Genomic DNA, 17,451 nt, shown 5'->3' on the forward strand with positions numbered 1-17,451 from the left:
ATTTACTAGTTTTACAAATTTTATAAACAGCAAATGAAAATTTTGAACGTTTTCTTGCCAATTATGGGCTCGTGTCGGCAAATTCACGCCAGATGTTCATAACAACCAAAGTTATCTACATATACAAGAAATCAGAAGGGTGTATTTATGAATTATCTTTGTAATTAACACATAAGTGACAAAAGTGCAGAAAGCAAAGAAAACGGCTGAACTCTGTTAGTATGATAAAGAAATCTAGCTTTCTATCAGTGCAAATATCAGTTTAATCCCAAATGGTGGCTTCTAAAATGATTTTGCTTCTCATTAGCTTTTAAGGAAAGAGCTTTAAAACTTTTTCCAATCTTAATGTTGAGAAACACACAGATGGGTTTGATTACAGACGTACATGTCTGTCCAGGTGCTCTTTACTGTTAGAAAAGCTGAGATTTAACAGAGTTGCCTGAAGCCGGGCTTAAACTGTACAATTTTTTGCCCTTTTCTGGCCGACCTTCCAGTCGTGTGAGAATTTTGCGATCAGGATGACTTTCAGCCTGATGGTGCGTTGTGTAGTGTTGTATGGGGGTAAGAGGTGTGAACAGCCTCTCACCACCACCTCACGATCAGGAATCAGAAGGTCGGGAAAAAATCAAACATATTTGAAATTCAGTCGGCTGTCGTGGGAAAATCGCTCAGTCACAAGGTTACTTCTTCCGCTCAGATGAGAACACAGTAGCATGGCGGGGGTGCGAGTGAAATGGAAATTGACAGACCATAGTAGCCTCGTTTGTTCAGCCATGTCTTTGTCTAAATACGTCATCGGCTTTTCTTTTTGGGGCTTTCAGCACAAATTGCTGAGGCAGCGCGTTTCACTCTAACTTCATATTCCTCTTGTGCCTTTTTTGTCTTCCGCATAGACGAGTCCAAGCAGTGCCATCTCTCTGAGGAGCTGAATCCGACGTGTATTTTTAGACGTACAGTGTGAGCAGGTAGATCGCATCAGATAGTCGATTCGCACAGTGTGAGCTGTGAACTCGCACTGTAAAATGAAACCTCAGGGTTTCTTCGTACAGTGTGAGCTGTAGCTTTATGCAACGATTGAAAAAAATCGCACAGTGTACCCCCGGCTTCAGAGACACCTTGGCCTCCATTTTCACTAGCAGCACAACACTCCACTGCAGAAGGAAAACATGTTTGTTTAGGATTTGCTGCGAAACTTTAAGACAGGCCCATTAAAAACGGGAAAGTGTTGTCTGTTCAGATACGTCCCATGTTGAATTTCTGTCAAGACATCAGCCCCCCCCCCCAATAATACCATAAAAACAGAGAAACAAGGTGAAGCTCCTGGATCGGACTGAACAATCATCAGGTTTTTGTCTAATTGAAGCTAAGTAAGCGGTGCTGAAACCTTCTAGATTGGGATGAATTTTGTATGAGACTAGGTCCAAATAACATAAATGTTTCAAGACAAGTTGACTATATAAAAAAAGAAAAAAGCTTTTGTTTCGTTCAGTATATTTAAGAAGCTTGTTTAAACATTATTCCATGAACAAGGAATTATTTGTTTGTATTTCTTTTTTCCTAAGTTACTTTGGTAATATCCGATATCTGGTGTGAATAAGTGACAACAAGGCTTCGACCGGGATGTCATCAGGAGCTGAACTCAGAGCTGGTGCTCCAAGAGCTGATCAGCCGAAACATTTCAGAGATCTGGGCGTCAACAAAATGGGCGTGATTCTGTAATGGCTGAGATATTGAATTAAGGAGATGGGCTGGGGTCTGACCTGAGGTCAGGGGTCGTGAGGTCAGAGTTCTGGATGCCTAGAGGTGATGGGTGAGAGGCGAGGGGTCAAGTGGAGCTCTCCAGCAACTGTCTGAGAGCCCTCTCGATGTTGATGCGGTGTCCTAGTCTGGTGACGCCCAGCTCCACGTAGTCCTCCTTGGTGAGGGCAGGGAGGTGGGAGCCTTCGATCTCGTGCTCCTGGAAGCGCTGGCGGTGTTCGGCCAGGCCCATGCTCTCCAACCAGTCGCCCACATCGTATTTATTCCACAGGTTTAGAGGCCGCTGCCTCCAGGGCCGGAGGGCCAACAGGGGCCCACTGAGGACCGGAGACGGGCAGGGGGAGGCATGGGGCGAAGGCGAAGGAGAGCGGGATCTGGTTCGTGCACTGGCGCTTCTCATAACGAAACGGACCTCCTTCGGCTCCGATGGCAGGCTGAGACTTGAAGACTTCAGGATGGTCAGACCTCGACCCGAGCTCAGATCCGGCCGTTCTGAGCAAGGCGCAGGGGAGGAGCCCAGCCCCATGGAGCGATCTGAGGGGGAGGGAGAAGGGGAGGGGCTTCTGCGGGTGACGGGGTAGCGGCTTCCTGGTCGGACTGTGTAGCTGGTGCCATATCCGCGCTGGGAGATGGTGTGAAGTTCGCCAAGGCTGGAGAACAACCTGCAGAACATCAAACACAGATCATCCTCCACATCCTAACCAGTAGGATTGACTTTCCAACAGCAAGAATTACTGATTAAAGGCAGAGAGTAAAATTATCTCATCTTTAACACAGGGCCATTAGGAAAGAAATATGCATTTGAAGTTGAAGTGTGAGACGATATTGACATTTTCTAGTATTAGACCAAAACATTGTAATAAAGGATAAATGTAATAATTTAAAGGCAACTGATAAAATAGTTTTTATTAAAATAAGTCTGTGGGAGAAAACAAGATGCAGGAGAACAACTAAGAGATGTAATGGTGGTTTTGTTATGGACAGTTTTCATGGATTAGATTACAGCTAATCCTACAAGGTTGGCTTCGGCTTATATACGTTTCCTAATAGGGCTGGAGGATATGACATCATATCAATATCACGATAAATAGGGCAGTTTTACCGTAATAAAGATAAAAGCATGAGAAATGCTCCGGCTCCTCTATCAGAAATAAAATGCAGGAAATGCAACTGATCTATTTATAATTTATTTATGGAATACATCACATTAAATATTACTTTCATTTAAATATTAAAGGCTTGTACCCATTCAGGTTGAAACATTCAACAATGTCTCATTGAACAAACATTTTTGCACAAAGGTAAAGGAGCCTTTTTCACATCTTAGAACTCAGCAGCGTGGCTGAGCTGTAGGTGGTGGGAGAGGTTGGATGTGTTACTTTGGGCAGTCCTGAGAGTTTTCAGACAAACTTAGCATTTCATGTTCTTCTGCTCAACATCTATGGCATTATTTTGGTGGCATCGAACTGAGCGTGCAGTGAGAACAAAGTGCATCGTTTAAACCTGCACACCTTCAGTCCAAAACTGTGTGCTGAGCGCTCAACTCTGACAAAGCGCTCTTGGCTTCTTCTCTGCACGCTCAGCTTCATCTCTGCTCTTGCTCGGCTCCACAGGATTAACTGATGTAATTTTATTTACAGCTGTTAGATGCTTCTTCACTGGGATCATCCGCCATTCTCTTTGTTCACGGATGGAGTCAGGTGATTCCACACCTGCTGCCGCGTCTTAAAGAGGAAGGAACTACCAGCCACCAGCGTACACAGGAAAAATGGAAGAATTAAGTTTATTTCTTTTACCCACATTGCAAAATTTTCGCCAATTATCGTAGTGAATGACGGTAACGTAAAAATCCGGTTTATCGCCCAGCTCTATTTGCTAAGGATCTGCAGCTGAATTTCAAAGTGGGTGAAGCAGCTTAGATGAGGCTGTTGCATCATTTTAGCCGTCACCCTCCGGCTCAGAGTCTGACTCTGTAGTCTAGAGGTCGGCTCTGAATGGTTCTGATCCTCCCAAAAAAGTTAAAAACAATCCACTGGACTTTGTTTCCAAGTGTGAAGACATTTCCCTTCCCATCCAGGAAGCTTTTTCAATTCAAAATGTCAGAAACAGCGTTAAGTTCAAAGCTTTATAGAGTGGACCAAAGCAAAGCCTTGTTTTGGCTTAGAAGACATGCAAATTGAGCCGGATGAATGGGTCCGCCCCTTTGGTTTCGGGGTTATTTGGGTTCTTTGTTAGCCTGCAATACCCGATACCTGTCTATGTCTCTGAAATGGGGGGTCGTTAGATGGAATTGTTGGCCTGGCTGAACAGGTGAGATGTTGTTGTTCCCTGTAAGGGGGTGAGGGTCGCAATGATAGTGGGAAGGAATCAACTCTATTGCTGATTTGTAGGTTTTTGAAAGGTGAAATCTGAGTCCACCCCCTCTGTTTAAGGTTTTTCTTTCTTAACATAGGTGGATTCCTTCACGTCCCTTTCAACCCAACTATCCTCTCTGTCCAAAATGTGAACATTGTGGTTCTCAAAAGAATGTCCTTGGTCCACAAGGTGTAGATGTACTGCTGAGTCTTGGTCGCTCTTCTGTGTTGGGCCATGAGTCTGTGGAGAGGTTGTTTGGTTTCTCCACCTCGGGATAAGACTCAGAGCATTCCTCACTGCATTGAACTGCATACTCCACTCCGCTCATATTTGGTCTGGAGTTTTGTCTTTAGGATGAACTAGTGTTCTGATCCGTAAGGTGTGATGTCTCCATGATGTATTTCTAAGCATCACTACCTTCTCCAGAGCTTGAACTAGCTGATGGTTCAACATTGAACTAGCTCTAAAGGTGTTCTCCCTCTGACGTCGCCACACAGACCTGCATACACAGAGTGCTGCTAAATCTACTAAATGTAGGAACTTTGTAGCTCAGAGCCTCCTGGTATGTTCTTCTGCACGATTTGAATGGAAATTTACATGATATCAATATTGTGTCATAAACACTTTAACCTCTTAAACCCCCCCTAATTTGAAGTGATCATCACCTATTTTTCATACCCAAATGGAAAAGCAAATAACTTAGGAACTGTGAGCCCAAATAACATGTAAGATACATCATTTGAAAGCTAACACCTTCTAGTGTTTGAATATACAAACAAACAATTGAGTAAAACCCAGCCCATGCTGCATCAGCACAAACATGACTAAAAAGTTGTTGTTTTTTTGTCTCGAAAATGATAGGTCTTTTTGGAAACTGAAGTAATAAAGACATGCTTGAGAACAGGCATGTCTGGAAGGGTGGAGGATTTATTTAAATTATTAACAAATTTAAATAAATCCTTAACATTTAATTTTCCCGTATTATATAATAAAGTTCCATTCATTTAATGTCTGCATCTAAAGTAGTAATAATCCCAAATTGTAATGCATTAAATTTGTGGCACTTCTGGCTTTCCGTATCTACTGCTTTGGATAAATAAATGTCTGTTTGTGAGACACGTTTAGTACTGAGCTCAGTGTTTGCTTTCAGAAATGATGCAGTCCCAACAGCTAGCTAGTTTATTGATGGCCTGGCTGATAAATTAGTCAGAGGAAAAGTGAAGTTTCCTCTGAAAGGGTTATGGCTATTGCTGCGTTTACTGATTGCAAATAAAAGGTCAAATAGATTTTATCGAGCCCTGGATGACTGAGAATCTACAGCAGCTTATTGTTGATGTAAAATATTTTTTTCTTAAAGTCCAGTTAAAACCATCCATCGCTTTTTAAAAATGCTGTTTACTCTAAACACAGGATCGCACATCAGGAAAACGTCCAGTTTAACGTACCTGGCGCCCCCTACAGGTGACCTCCGGCCCGGGTCCAGCGGACTCGGTTCCTCTCCCAGGGAGTGGCTGTCTTTGTTGAGCAGCTGGAGCCGATTAGCCAGATCCAGGCCCGACCCGGCCCGGCCACTCAGCTCCAGGGCGGACGCTGAGCGGGTCGTCAGGTCCACCGCAGACCCAGAGCTCTGACCTCCCAGGGCCGCTGGGCGGCCCCCGCCGTCCTCTGGACTCACACCACGACGCTCGTCGTCTCCGCCCCCCCACAGCTTTGACCTCCTCTGGAACAGGTAGCGTGGCTGCCGGCTGCTGCCGCTGGTGGGTGAGGAGCATAGTGGGGAGGATGGGGAGGAGGCGACAGAGGGGAGGAGCTCGCTGTCTGAGGACTGCTTCAGCAGCGGGTCGCGCAACGCAGAGCGACCCCGACCAATCGGCGACCGGAGCCGGGGTTTCAGAGCCGACGGGGAGGTGGCAGCAGATGAGGGAGAGGGGTGAGTGGCAGGGGGGGAGGATGGGGATGTGGGAGCAGGAGGGGAGGCCAGGGTGATGGAGGGAGGGAGGGAGCTAGGGGACAAGGAGCTGTCATGGTGACGCTCTTCACCTCCTTCCTCCTCGTCTCCTCGTTTCCCAAGGGACTCTGGAGCACTCTCGCCTCCTCCCTCTCCTCCTCGTCGAGGCAACAGGGATAACGAGGACGGGGCTGGGGCGGCAGGGGGGCTGGCGAAGGCGGGGGGAGGAGTCACTAGACCAATCCTACGCAGCTCCTCTCTGGTCTCCTCATCGCTGGACGACAGCAGGGCAGGAGGGAGGGTCACGGTGTAGGCCCCGCCCTCCTCCTCTGAGCTGCCCACCGTGAGACTTCTCCGTCTGTCAATCAGAGCCGAGTGGCTGTCATTGGCCAGCGCTGGTAGAGGGGAGGGCCTCCATCTTTCAGGGGAGGGGGCAGCAGGCGATGTGACTCCCCCTTCGGTCTCTGGGCGTTCCACCTGCCCCTCGGGGAACAGCGGCGGCGTGATGCGTTTGTGCCTCAGCTCAGGGCTGGTTTGTGGAGTCGTATGTTTAGTTCGCTGCTCGGGGCTCGTCTGGGGAGAGGTGCGCTTGGATCGCGGCTCAGGGCTGCTCTGTGGGGTGGTGAAGGGGGTGCGCTTGTGTCTGGTCTCAGGACTGGCTGCTGGAGTGGGAACAGGTGTGGTGGAGGCTGAGGTGTGTTTGATTCGAGGCTCAGGACTCGGCGTTCTGGCGGTGAGCGCTCGCTCTCTAGCAGCGAGAGCCAAGGCGAGGGGAGACGACGGATCTGTGGACAGAAACAAGTCGGGGTTTGATTTGAACTTGAAATGGTGACAAATAACTTCAACTTATTTTGGATTAATTACGCAAAATTCACTAAATTTTGTTTTTGAAACATCTGCAAAAATATATCGAAACAAAAGCATTTGTTTATCATTGGAGCAGGTCCTGAATTAAGTCGATTTTTTTCTTGGCAGATCAGCTCCCTTATTCTAATTTAGTTCAAATTCTACAAGATCATTTAACATTTCCTAACCTTTTTATTAACTTTTACTATCCCGGGTATTTATGAGAATTTATGAGATATTTTCTATTTAGAGATTTTCTATATTATTCAGTTTTACAAATATGTCTAAGATATTTTCTTAAGTCTCTGAAATTTTAAAAGCAATACCAGAAATAAAATATATCACATTATTATGGAGATAATCTATTAGTTGACTTAATCTTAAAAAGAAATTAAGGTTCAGTTTTATTAGCAGGAATAAAATATCATTTAGAGCATATGAAAAATGTTTGGTGCAGGATTTTAATGAAAAGATTAAAGGCCAGTTACTGCTTTTAGGGAAATAATGTTTTATTTAATCACAACAGTCAGATTATTTTCTGTAAAAAACGTTCTGACGGTGGAGCTCCTGACATTCAGTGTGCAGCAGAGATTATATCAGTGATTCAGAACACCTTGTTTCACCAACTGCATTTATCCATTAATAAGTTCCTAAACCATTTTACATTTCTAGATGATACAGAAAAGATGTTGCAGATGTTGGTCGAGTGTTTCTGTAGATCAGCTTCCTGTGCTGATGTCTCGCTCAGCTTTGTGTCACGGTTTGCTTCAGACTCTGATGAAGCTGGTAGAGCGGACTTTTCTTTGGCTCTCATGTCCTTTTTGGATTCCCACACCTCACTATGGAAGACGATTAGGGCTACTGAAAAAATAAAAAAGTCCACCAATTTTTAAATTTTATTTCAGTGTAATATCAGAAAAAAGTCAGAATTCTTGAAAAAAAATTCTGATTTTTTTTTTCAAAATTGTGACTCTCAGAATTCTGCTTTAATCTCAGAATTCTGACATCTTTTCTCAAAATTCGGACTTTAATCTCAGAATCCTGATTTTTTCCCCCCATATTAAACTGAAATAATATTAAAAAATCAGTTAATCCTTTTTTATTTTTTCAGTGGCCCTAATCCTCTTCTGTACCTCACTCCTCTCAGTTATAGGTAATCATTTAAGGTCCTTGTATCTTCAGACATAGTGTTTTGCCTGCGTGCTTCCAGTAGCTTTGGATTTGACCACTTAGGCAGAAGAAAACGCCAGTGAGATCAGAAAGAGACGTTCTCTCAGGTCACATACCTGAAACAAGAAGGTTAGATCCATTTGAGTTGACTAGTACTGCTATAGTTCATGTACACACTATTATCACACAGGAAGGAAACAGGAAGATGGAGTAAAACGTACCCGCAGGCATCCATTGCCGCTCATGTTGGCGTCGTAACATCTGTGGGAAGAGGACGTCTCCCAGTGGCTGTTTGTTTCTAAATCCATCCTCTTTAATTAACTCATGTTCTTGCTTCAACTCTGAAGCAACAGTCGGACAGTGTTTAAAGCCAGCGCATTCCCTGATAGGGCGTTGTCAAGGGGAAGTTTCCGCCATGTTTCTCCCACCGTCCAGGCTCAGTGTGTTGGCCTTCCTTAATTAGCAACAAAAAATAAGATCCGGACCATTTTTGGCAAAACTGTCGTCGCTGAAGCTTCAACTTTTTTTCTCCATACAGCTGTGAGGTTTCACGTCTTCCTCGGTGTGGATCCGCCTGCACTTCATAGCATTTTCCTCAGGTGTTTGTTCTACTGTCTGTTTCTCTGTTCTTCTCCCACACGCTGCAACCTGAGGGTTGATTAGCCTGCATCTACGCTCAGAAATAACTTTACTGTTACACAGGAAAACGATCTAGAAATAAGTACACATTTCTTGAATTAATTGTATTTATCCTTATTTTGAGTAGGTAAATATTAAAATAAGATAATATGCACTTGAAATAAGACAATGCGATTGTGTTTTCTTTTTTTAAGTGTAAATTGTCTTGTTCCATTGGCAAAATGTCTCTTTTACCTCCTCAATGCACTTATTTTAAGAAAAAATGACTTGTCTAGATTTAGATTTTTTTACAGCCTACATTCAGTAAGAATTTGCTCATTTTTTCTGTGTGAGGTGAGCGCTGCCAGCAGCAGCATCCGTCTGGTACTTTGATTTAGCAAGAGAATTTAAACAGTTATCAGACTTAAAAATATGTATATTTATTTATATAAATATATTTTATTTATTTTATCGCCTTAGTTTTTTACTTTTTACACGTTATCCTGTTAGTAGTTTGTAGTTTTCAAGCTTTTATTCTTTCATTTTTCAGAAAAAAATTAGGATCTGTTATAAAGATTAAATGTATTTTTATATAAAACCCAAAACAAAAGGGAAACAGGAAGAGTAATGGAGTTAATGTTGCCTGAAGCACCTAGAGGTTTCCCTGTCAGCGGGTGGAGGAAGGTGTGCGGCGTCGGCGAAGGCGACAGGACCGGAGCCGGAGGGGGCAGCTCTCCGAGGTCGTCCATGGAGTGGCTCTGAGTCAGGAGGGGCGGGGCCTGGTTTTCTGACCCCGACCCCTCGACGGACAGGAAGAGGGAGGAGCGGCGACCCTGAACCCGGGCGCGCTCAGACAGAACCTGCTGCTGATACAGCTCCGCTCTGCTGGGGCTCATTAGTCCACCTCTGTCTGATTTGAAGGAATCGTGGTCTTTGATTCCAAGACCTGAAAGGAAAGAAACTGGACTGATACTGAACAGAGGAGGAGTCTGCAGCTTCAAAAAACACCAGACAGCAAATTAAATGCACTGAATCTAGTTTTAAAGAGACAAAATGAACAGCTGCATGGATCCAGGAGGAGATGATAAACATTAACCCTGAAGTCACCTGCATTCATCAGCTGCTCCTCTTTCTGCTCGTCTTAGATTTCACAGGAATTATAGTTTTAAAGTTAAACAGTATGAGCTGATTTCCTGATGATGCAGAAATGAATCAGACACATAAAGATGGAGCATGTGATGCTGAACTCTAACTGCTGATGAGCTTTAATGAGACAAAATCCAACGAGCCAAATCATTGTCCACAGCTGGAACAATTTAATGACCACAGAGTAGTTTCATTAGCAGAATACATTTAGCTGTTTGTTTTCTCACCTGAAGCCAAATTAGAAAACTTCTCACTCTGCTTTTTCTGTTGAAATTCTTTGCACATTTTGTCACAATATAAAAAACTTTATAGTATTTTTGTATTAGGTGTTAAGTATCTCTGAACTGTTAATAAAAGTTATTTATTTCTCCTTCTTATTCTATTTTCTGTTGGTTTCTCAGGTTCGGCCTCCATTAGGAAGGTTAAAGTTTAGGCGGCGGATGTAAATATTTGTTACTGTGCTTTAAACCGATGAACGAGACACGATGAAGGTCAGACAGACGATGATGGACGATGCTAACCCTGCTCTTCAACAGGAAGTTGCTTCAACAAAGGGGACTTCCTCCTCTGGGGTTTGCTGGGCGGAGCCTGATGTCCAACGTTGGCGTAAGGGTTTTCTATCGCTCGTCCCCGGCGACGTGACAGAGGGGAGTGTCCGAGCGCAGGGCTGGCGCCGTGGATGGACAGCGTGGAGGTCTGCGTGGCGGTGTGAAGCGCGTGTGTGGAAGTGGCATGGCCGTCCATCTGAAGCGCCGGCGGGGGGGGTGTGTCCTGCAGGATGATCATGGACCTGGCTTTCCTCTGCCGCTCGGCGTGGGCGTGGCTCCTGGCATCAGAGAGCTCATGCAGGCGTGGCTCCGCCCCTGGTTTAAAGCTGGAGCGTGTTAGCCCCTCCCCTCTAGCCGGGGGCGGAGGAGGGAGGAAGGACGGGGGCGGGCCGGAGTCGAGGAGGTAAAGCGAGGAGGTGGAGGAGGCCGAAGGAGGTGGGGGTGGAGCTGTCTGAGGAGGAGGCGGGATGGAGCTGTCCGTCAAAGAGGAGCTCCGAGGAAAACGGCTCTCATGGATCAGAGCCGAGATCCTGTCATCTTCTGGGGTTCCTGTCAGGTAACCATGGAGACAAGGTGATGAACACAAAAACATATCTAGACTTTCCCCTGACTGGGAAGGAACTGTGGGGTTTGGATTCCACTGGCCTCACCGAAGCTCTTGGTTCTGGACATCCCTCTGGGTAAAGGCATGGTGCTCTTCTCTGGAGCAGAGGGGGGAACCAGACCCTGACGCTCAAACAGAGACTGGAGACACACAGAGGAAAGATGTCAATCATCTCAGTTCATCAATCTGATTGGTTTAAAGCAGCAACACACAGGCAGCCAAGTCTGAGCTCTTTACCTCCCCCTACAGTTGGAAAGTGGAAGTTTTATTGTAAACGGCTAACCTTAAGCCACAATGTTTATTGACTCTATAGCATCAATTTAATATAATGTTAAGAATTAAGTTGGAACTAATAAGGAAGAAACCACTTTTATCTTCTGTTTGATGTCAGTGAGGATCAGAGAAATTATTCTGATTTACTAAATGTTGAGATAATAACACATTAACTGGGAACTGAAGAACCTTGGACGTCCCATTATTGGACGTCCCATTAAAGTTCCAAATAAAGTTAAAAGTAATCCACTAGACTTCGTTTTCAAGTTTGAAGACATTTCTCTTCTCATCCAAGAAGCTTTTTCAAATCAAAATTTCAGGAATAGCGTTGAGTTTGAGCTTTTATGCAGTAGCTCAACAAAGCCCTGTTTTTGTTTTGAAAACATGCAAATTGAAACAGAAGAACGGGTCCACACCTTTGGAATGAAGGTTGTTTGGCTTCTTTTGTTAGCCTGCAATGCCCCATACCTGTCTAAGTATCTGTAAGGGGGGTTCGTTAAAGGGGATTGTTGGCCTGGCTGAATAGGCCAGGTCCTTCGCTCTCCTGCGCTGGGGCTGCAAGGAAGGGATCAACTCTATCACTGCATTGTAGGTTTTTGAAAGCTGAAATCTGAGTCCACCCCCTCTGTTTTAGGTGGGTTTTTCTTTCTGAACATAGATGGCTTCCTTCAGCCCCTCTCATTGAATAGAAAAAGCTTCCTGTATGGGAAGCGAAACGTCTTCAAACTTGGAAAACAAAGTCCAGTGGATTTAAAAAACTATTTCTGGAATGACTGTGACCTGGATGAGTTAGAATCTTCATCAACATATGTCCCATTAAAGACATGAATAAAAATATGAAACGCATGAGAAGAGTTGAGGCTCAATCAGTCCCTTTCTCTCTGCTGGAAATCTAAACTTTCCTTACATTGATCTCGGCCTGCGTGATGCGTCGGCTGGTCGGTCTCTGTTTGACCGTCGCCGCTCTGAAGTCGTCAGACGGACGGGCCCTCAGGACCACTTCCTGTTGACCTCCGGCCAGCATCTCATCCAGTTTCTCTGAAGGAGGATGGAAAAACAAGATAAACAAACTGGAGGATAAAAGACTAAAGCAGGACCACGACATCCATACGTTGAAGGAACACCAAACGAAAATGAGACATCAGGGCCGCCGCCGGATTTTACAAACAACCAACACGTCTAAAGACAAAGATTGAAGTAAATAATACCACATATCTTGCTGCAAATGCTCTGAGATCAATAACTACAGGCAGGCTGTGGCTCAGACTCTAGCTGATATTCTGGGTGGAGGATTTTACTTCATTTTACTGCTAATTAGCAACGAAACACGATGAGTTTTTTTTCTTCTCTCCAGTTCAACTGTAGATTGTTGTACCTTATCTTCTGACCTCTGGTGGTTTTTAACTCTTTCAGAGTTGCTGTTCTTTTTTGTTTCTGTATATTTTTGTGAAAATGTGGACATGTTATTAGCCTGTAAACTAATTAGAGTTTTACTGAGTGAGAACAGTAATGTCAGTGGATAACAGGAAGGTTAAATAGAGTTGTTGGCCTCCGGTTGAAAATTCTGGATGTAGAGAAGCTAGAAATTTTCCTGCATTATTAATTCAAATCTGTCATCAACACATGCAGCAGTGCAAAGGTTTGCTTGGACAGAGTCTTTGGCAGGATCAGCAGTTTCCAGAAAGGACCAACTACCTCTGATTCCCATATTAGCAGTGGTGTCAAAAATACACATATTTGTCACTTAAGTAGAGGTATAGATACTGCAGTTTAAAAACACTCTGGTAAAAGCTAAAGTATAAACTTGACCTCTTTACTCAAAGTAAAAAAGTATGTGCTCCAAAAAGTACTTAAAATGTAATAGTATAAAGTAACCTTTAAAAAAACAGCCAGATGCCACTATATGAATGAAAGCTCAATTTCTCAACTATTTTGAAAAATTCTTTGAGTTAGGGCCAAGGATGAGGGAGGTCTCTGTTTCCATCTCCATCTCCCGATGCGATGTTTGTTTTAAAAATGTAAGGAATAGAAAGTACAGATAGTTGTGTGAAAATATAATGAGTAGAAGTCAGAAGTAGGAAAAAAAATAAGTAAAGTATAGATACCTACAAAGTGTACTTAAGTAAAAAGTATTTGTACTTTGTTACTTACTTGACACCGCTGCATATTAGTTACTGCATATTAAGAAAACCTGTTATGTATGATGTGGTAAATGTTGAGATAACATCTTTTGTGATATATGATTAAATAATTAGAGTGCCACCGGAGTATTCCCCACTTTATTCCTGATTGGATTAAATGAATCTCCGTTCTGGGAAGGGCTGTGAACGCTTTAAGGGGCACTGAGCTGATACACAGAGCAGGCAGCGTTACTGAGAGCTCATCACACTCGCTGCCGTCCTGTTTGCTCCACAGTTACTGGAGGGTTAAAAAAGCAGCATCCTGTTCTCCCTTTAGCTTAATGTTCCTCTGAAGCTGGTTTCCTGCTTAGCTTTCGTTACAGCTGTCCAATGCGTGGCCCCTGACCTCGGTAAAGAATGGTACACATTTGGCCCTTTTGCAACAGGCAAGATGCCAAAACTTTAAAACAAGCAAATATTCAAGAGTTTTTGATTCTTATTATTTATTCTTTTAAAGTCAAACAAAAATCTTAATTTACTTAAATAAGTACTTTCATAAACACTTTATGTTTTGTTCACACCTAAAGCAGCAAAGGCAGCAGAAGCAGCTAGTTTACATACAAAGTCAATCAATGGTTGACGCGCATCAAGGTACAGCAAAGGTCCTGCAGCGCATTTTGAGCAGCAGAAGCAGCTCATCATGAGCTTCTCAGCATCTGCAGCACGCAACGCTGTGGAGATGGAAAAATTTTACTTTTGCCACTGGACGCGCCACATCAACCAATCAGAGAAGCTGATCTGGGAGCTGGCAGAGAGACGGACACATTGCTGCTGATGCAGAGCGCTATCATCACTCCTCCGAAACAGTTTAACGCCTAAATTAACTTTTATTTCGAAACCTGCTGGTAAAATATGTTCAATTTTATTATTCTGGTGCCTGCAGTTAGGATTACGTATGTGAAAAATGCTAGCATCTACTTTCAGTAGCATCAAACCACAAATATGCGTCCGGGCCTGAGGCTGCTGTTAAGCAGGATTCCTAGTGACAGCGCTCCGCCGGTGTACGGGAGTCTGAGCGGCTCCGACAGCGCATTATTTGAAGGCAGGATTGATTAACTGACTACATAGAGGAAGTTTTCAGGTGGACTTTCTCACTTAAAAACATTACAACTACGTTTTACCCGCTGATCACAGCAAATATAGCTGGCATTGTTACAGGCAAAGAGAGGATAGGGTAGCTCCGCCCAACGCGCATCAGACCCAACTTTTGACCGTGCAGCTAGGGCAGTCTGTGCTGCGCCTCAGAACTAAACGGTTATAAGCATAAAAAACTGAAGCAGCATGCGCGTTTTTGCTGCTCCTGCGTGAACGTAGCATTAGATTCATGGAAACTTGAAAAAAAGGAAGAATGACTCTCTGACCCTCTCTGAGAAACTAGACATTTTGCTTTTTAAGGCAACGTTTCAAAGCTAAAGAGTCTTGTATTTAAAGTTTTTATAAATATGTAGAAACCGCTGCAGCAGCTCTAATCCAACTTACTTCACTTTAAACAATATAACACGACTATAATTTTCACAAACTGCATTTAAATCGGATCATTCCTGTGATTGGTTAACTGCCATGTGTTTCACCTGTTTCTCAGACCTGATGTCAGACGTGCAGATAGTTGGAGTAGAAGCAAAGAGAAACAGCCCTTTATTATATGATAAATAAACAATATTCAGCTTTGGCCCTGAAGCTTCATGGACACCATCCAGATGCACAGCATCGCTCCTCCTCCAAACATGAGGGGTCAGAGTTCTTCATGAGGTTTGTTGTTGTTTTGTTTAACAGTTAAAAGCAGGTGGAGGATCATCTTTCACATCCTGCTGATGGGCCAATGCTGTGCATCCTGAACATTAATGACACATCAAGAGTTAACACTGAGGTGGAAATGAGCCTTATGACATCACAGAAACATCACAACTGACTCAGAACCACAGGGAGGCCCGTTTGACTCACCGTAACGTCTCCTCCTGGCTGCAGACAGAGCAAACGTCAGCAATAAAAAACCAAACCTGAATCTGCTGTGTGTTTGGGATTCACCCGCTGTTTGTTTTACCTATCTCCTCCAGGTCGGCGGTCATGGACTTTGATCGTAGCGTCAGCGAGGTGCTGGGGGCCCGCTTTGGAGGAGGCGGAGCTACGAGGTAGGACATGAAGCAGATGTCAGACGGGTTCATGGTGATCAGATGGACTTTCACTGGTTGATAAAAACCTAAACATCTCCTCCTGTGCTTCTAGAAGCTTCACCAGAACATTTAAACCCAGTTTGAATCTGAACTTTAAGGAAGCAGATCTGCTGCATGAAGTCACAGCGATCTGGTCTCACTGTGGGAACGGCTCCTAAAAATGTTTGGACATTAATCTACCACCATCCATCAAACCGGTGTGGTCCAGAACTCCAGCCATTGCTGAAGATGTCATCAACTACAATCGTTCCAGTCAGAATTCCATTAAGAATAGGGAAACTTAATGTATGCTTATGTTATTGTTTATAGTCTTAAGATGGAGCATGCAGGTGGTTAGGGTGAATGACCCATGTACGGAGGCCTCAGTCCTCGACGCGGCCAACCCGGGTTCGAATCCGACCTGTGGTCCTTCTTTAGTGCAGGTTTGTGCATTTAAAATGATCATATGTAAAAATAAAAAAGATCCTCTTTGCTACTTTTGTTTCAGAGATTTTTAATTTGATTTTTTGGGCTATCCAGAGGTTAACCATCCCCCCATTAAGCTCCGAATTGAATCAAAATCTCTACTTTTTCATGATCTGTGCAGTTAAAACTGTTGTTGTGCTGATTTGGTTCTTAAGATACAATTATTTTAATTTTGACCGTTGACGTCACCGTCCCAGCAGACGTTGATGCTGCGCTTTTTTCCTGATATAAAGTTATTGCATAACGTCACTTGTTATTCCTTGGCTGGCACTGAAAAGAACATTAAACATAATGATTTTTTCACAGTTTGGACCAGCCGTTACCCCTGGCAACCCCACAGCATTTCACAATAAAAGCGCAGGTAAAGCTTAACATCACGGACTGCTGCTAAATTGTTCTCTGTGCACAACTTTTGAATCAGCTTGGAGAGTCCACCTATTTTTTCGCAAAAACAACTGAAAGCTCTGAAAAAAAAGAGTCCACTTTGGTTCATCCAGAGCAGCATCTGGATGAGGGTCAGATTTAGCGGGACCTCCTTAAAAATCTACCCACGCAGCGAGTACCTATTCTGAGGAGTGGGCAACGACAGACGGAGGATAATGAACAGCCATCTAGGGCTAAATTAAAACACCTTTTTTTTTCAAACCACCTAAAAACCTCTTCAGATCATTCCTTAATTTCTACCTTTGTTAACATTATTTCTTCTATTTTATTGATAAATCTGATCCGAAAAAAAAGAAAAAAGCTTTTCCCCCGCTGCACTTTTTTGTACCACCTTTGCAGGGAACGGTATAGAAGTGAAGGTGGCCCCACCATCTTCTTCTAATCTTAAAACTCGTGTTAAACGTTTGTGCACCAAAAGTTGTCGATCTTAAGATTTTAAATAAAGTTTTCAACTAATTCATAAAATCAAAATCTCTCTCAGCTTGACTATAATGCACTAAGGTAGCACAAACCCATTTCATTTTTCCCTTTTTATTTATCATATTGAAAATGTGCTCAGCTGACATTTCATGCCGTCTCAAAAGGAATGAAAGATTTTTCCAATCACTACTTAACTGATTGCTCCTTCCTGTGTTTCCAAAAAGGCGACGGCAAAAGTAAATAACCCAGTCCTTCTTTTCACTGTAGACAAGCCATGATGTGCTTCTCTGTTCTCTATTTTTCATTTGGATGAAATAACAGCTGCATGAATCATGACAGCAGACAAGATAGAGGAGAGCAGGAGGCGGGGTTACTAATCTACTCGCTCTGGAGAGCAGAGTTCTCTGCTTTTAGATGTTCTAAAACAGGGCATTTTAACTAAATTATTTTTATAAAAAATGTGCACAAATAAGTAATAGTTGTATTAAACATACATGTAAAAGGA

General features: G+C 43.5%; 1 protein-coding gene across 5 annotated transcripts in view; it reads right to left on the reverse strand.

The window, feature by feature from the left end:
- Nucleotides 1-680: 680 nt before the first annotated feature.
- The window catches only part of shank3b (SH3 and multiple ankyrin repeat domains 3b), an 80,609-nt gene continuing 63,838 nt past the window's right edge, over nt 681-17,451 (reverse strand). For 4 of the 5 annotated variants that reach the window (XM_038305208.1, XM_038305203.1, XM_038305204.1 and 1 more), the window contains 8 exons: nt 15,488-15,568; nt 15,388-15,405; nt 12,174-12,304; nt 11,040-11,133; nt 10,363-10,938; nt 9,348-9,641; nt 5,559-6,846; nt 681-2,420 (listed from right to left, as the gene is read on the reverse strand). In XM_038305208.1, coding sequence (XP_038161136.1) covers nt 1,826-2,420; nt 5,559-6,846; nt 9,348-9,641; nt 10,363-10,938; nt 11,040-11,133; nt 12,174-12,304; nt 15,388-15,405; nt 15,488-15,568 — 3,077 coding nt within the window. In that variant the 3' untranslated portion in view covers nt 681-1,825. The remainder of the gene's footprint in view (nt 2,421-5,558; nt 6,847-9,347; nt 9,642-10,362; nt 10,939-11,039; nt 11,134-12,173; nt 12,305-15,387; nt 15,406-15,487; nt 15,569-17,451) is intronic. The other variant, XM_038305207.1, reaches the window with a different exon arrangement.

Source organism: Cyprinodon tularosa, unplaced genomic scaffold (assembly GCF_016077235.1).
Source record: "Cyprinodon tularosa strain WSP-4 unplaced genomic scaffold, ASM1607723v1 ctg552, whole genome shotgun sequence".
NCBI lineage: Eukaryota > Metazoa > Chordata > Actinopteri > Cyprinodontiformes > Cyprinodontidae > Cyprinodon > Cyprinodon tularosa.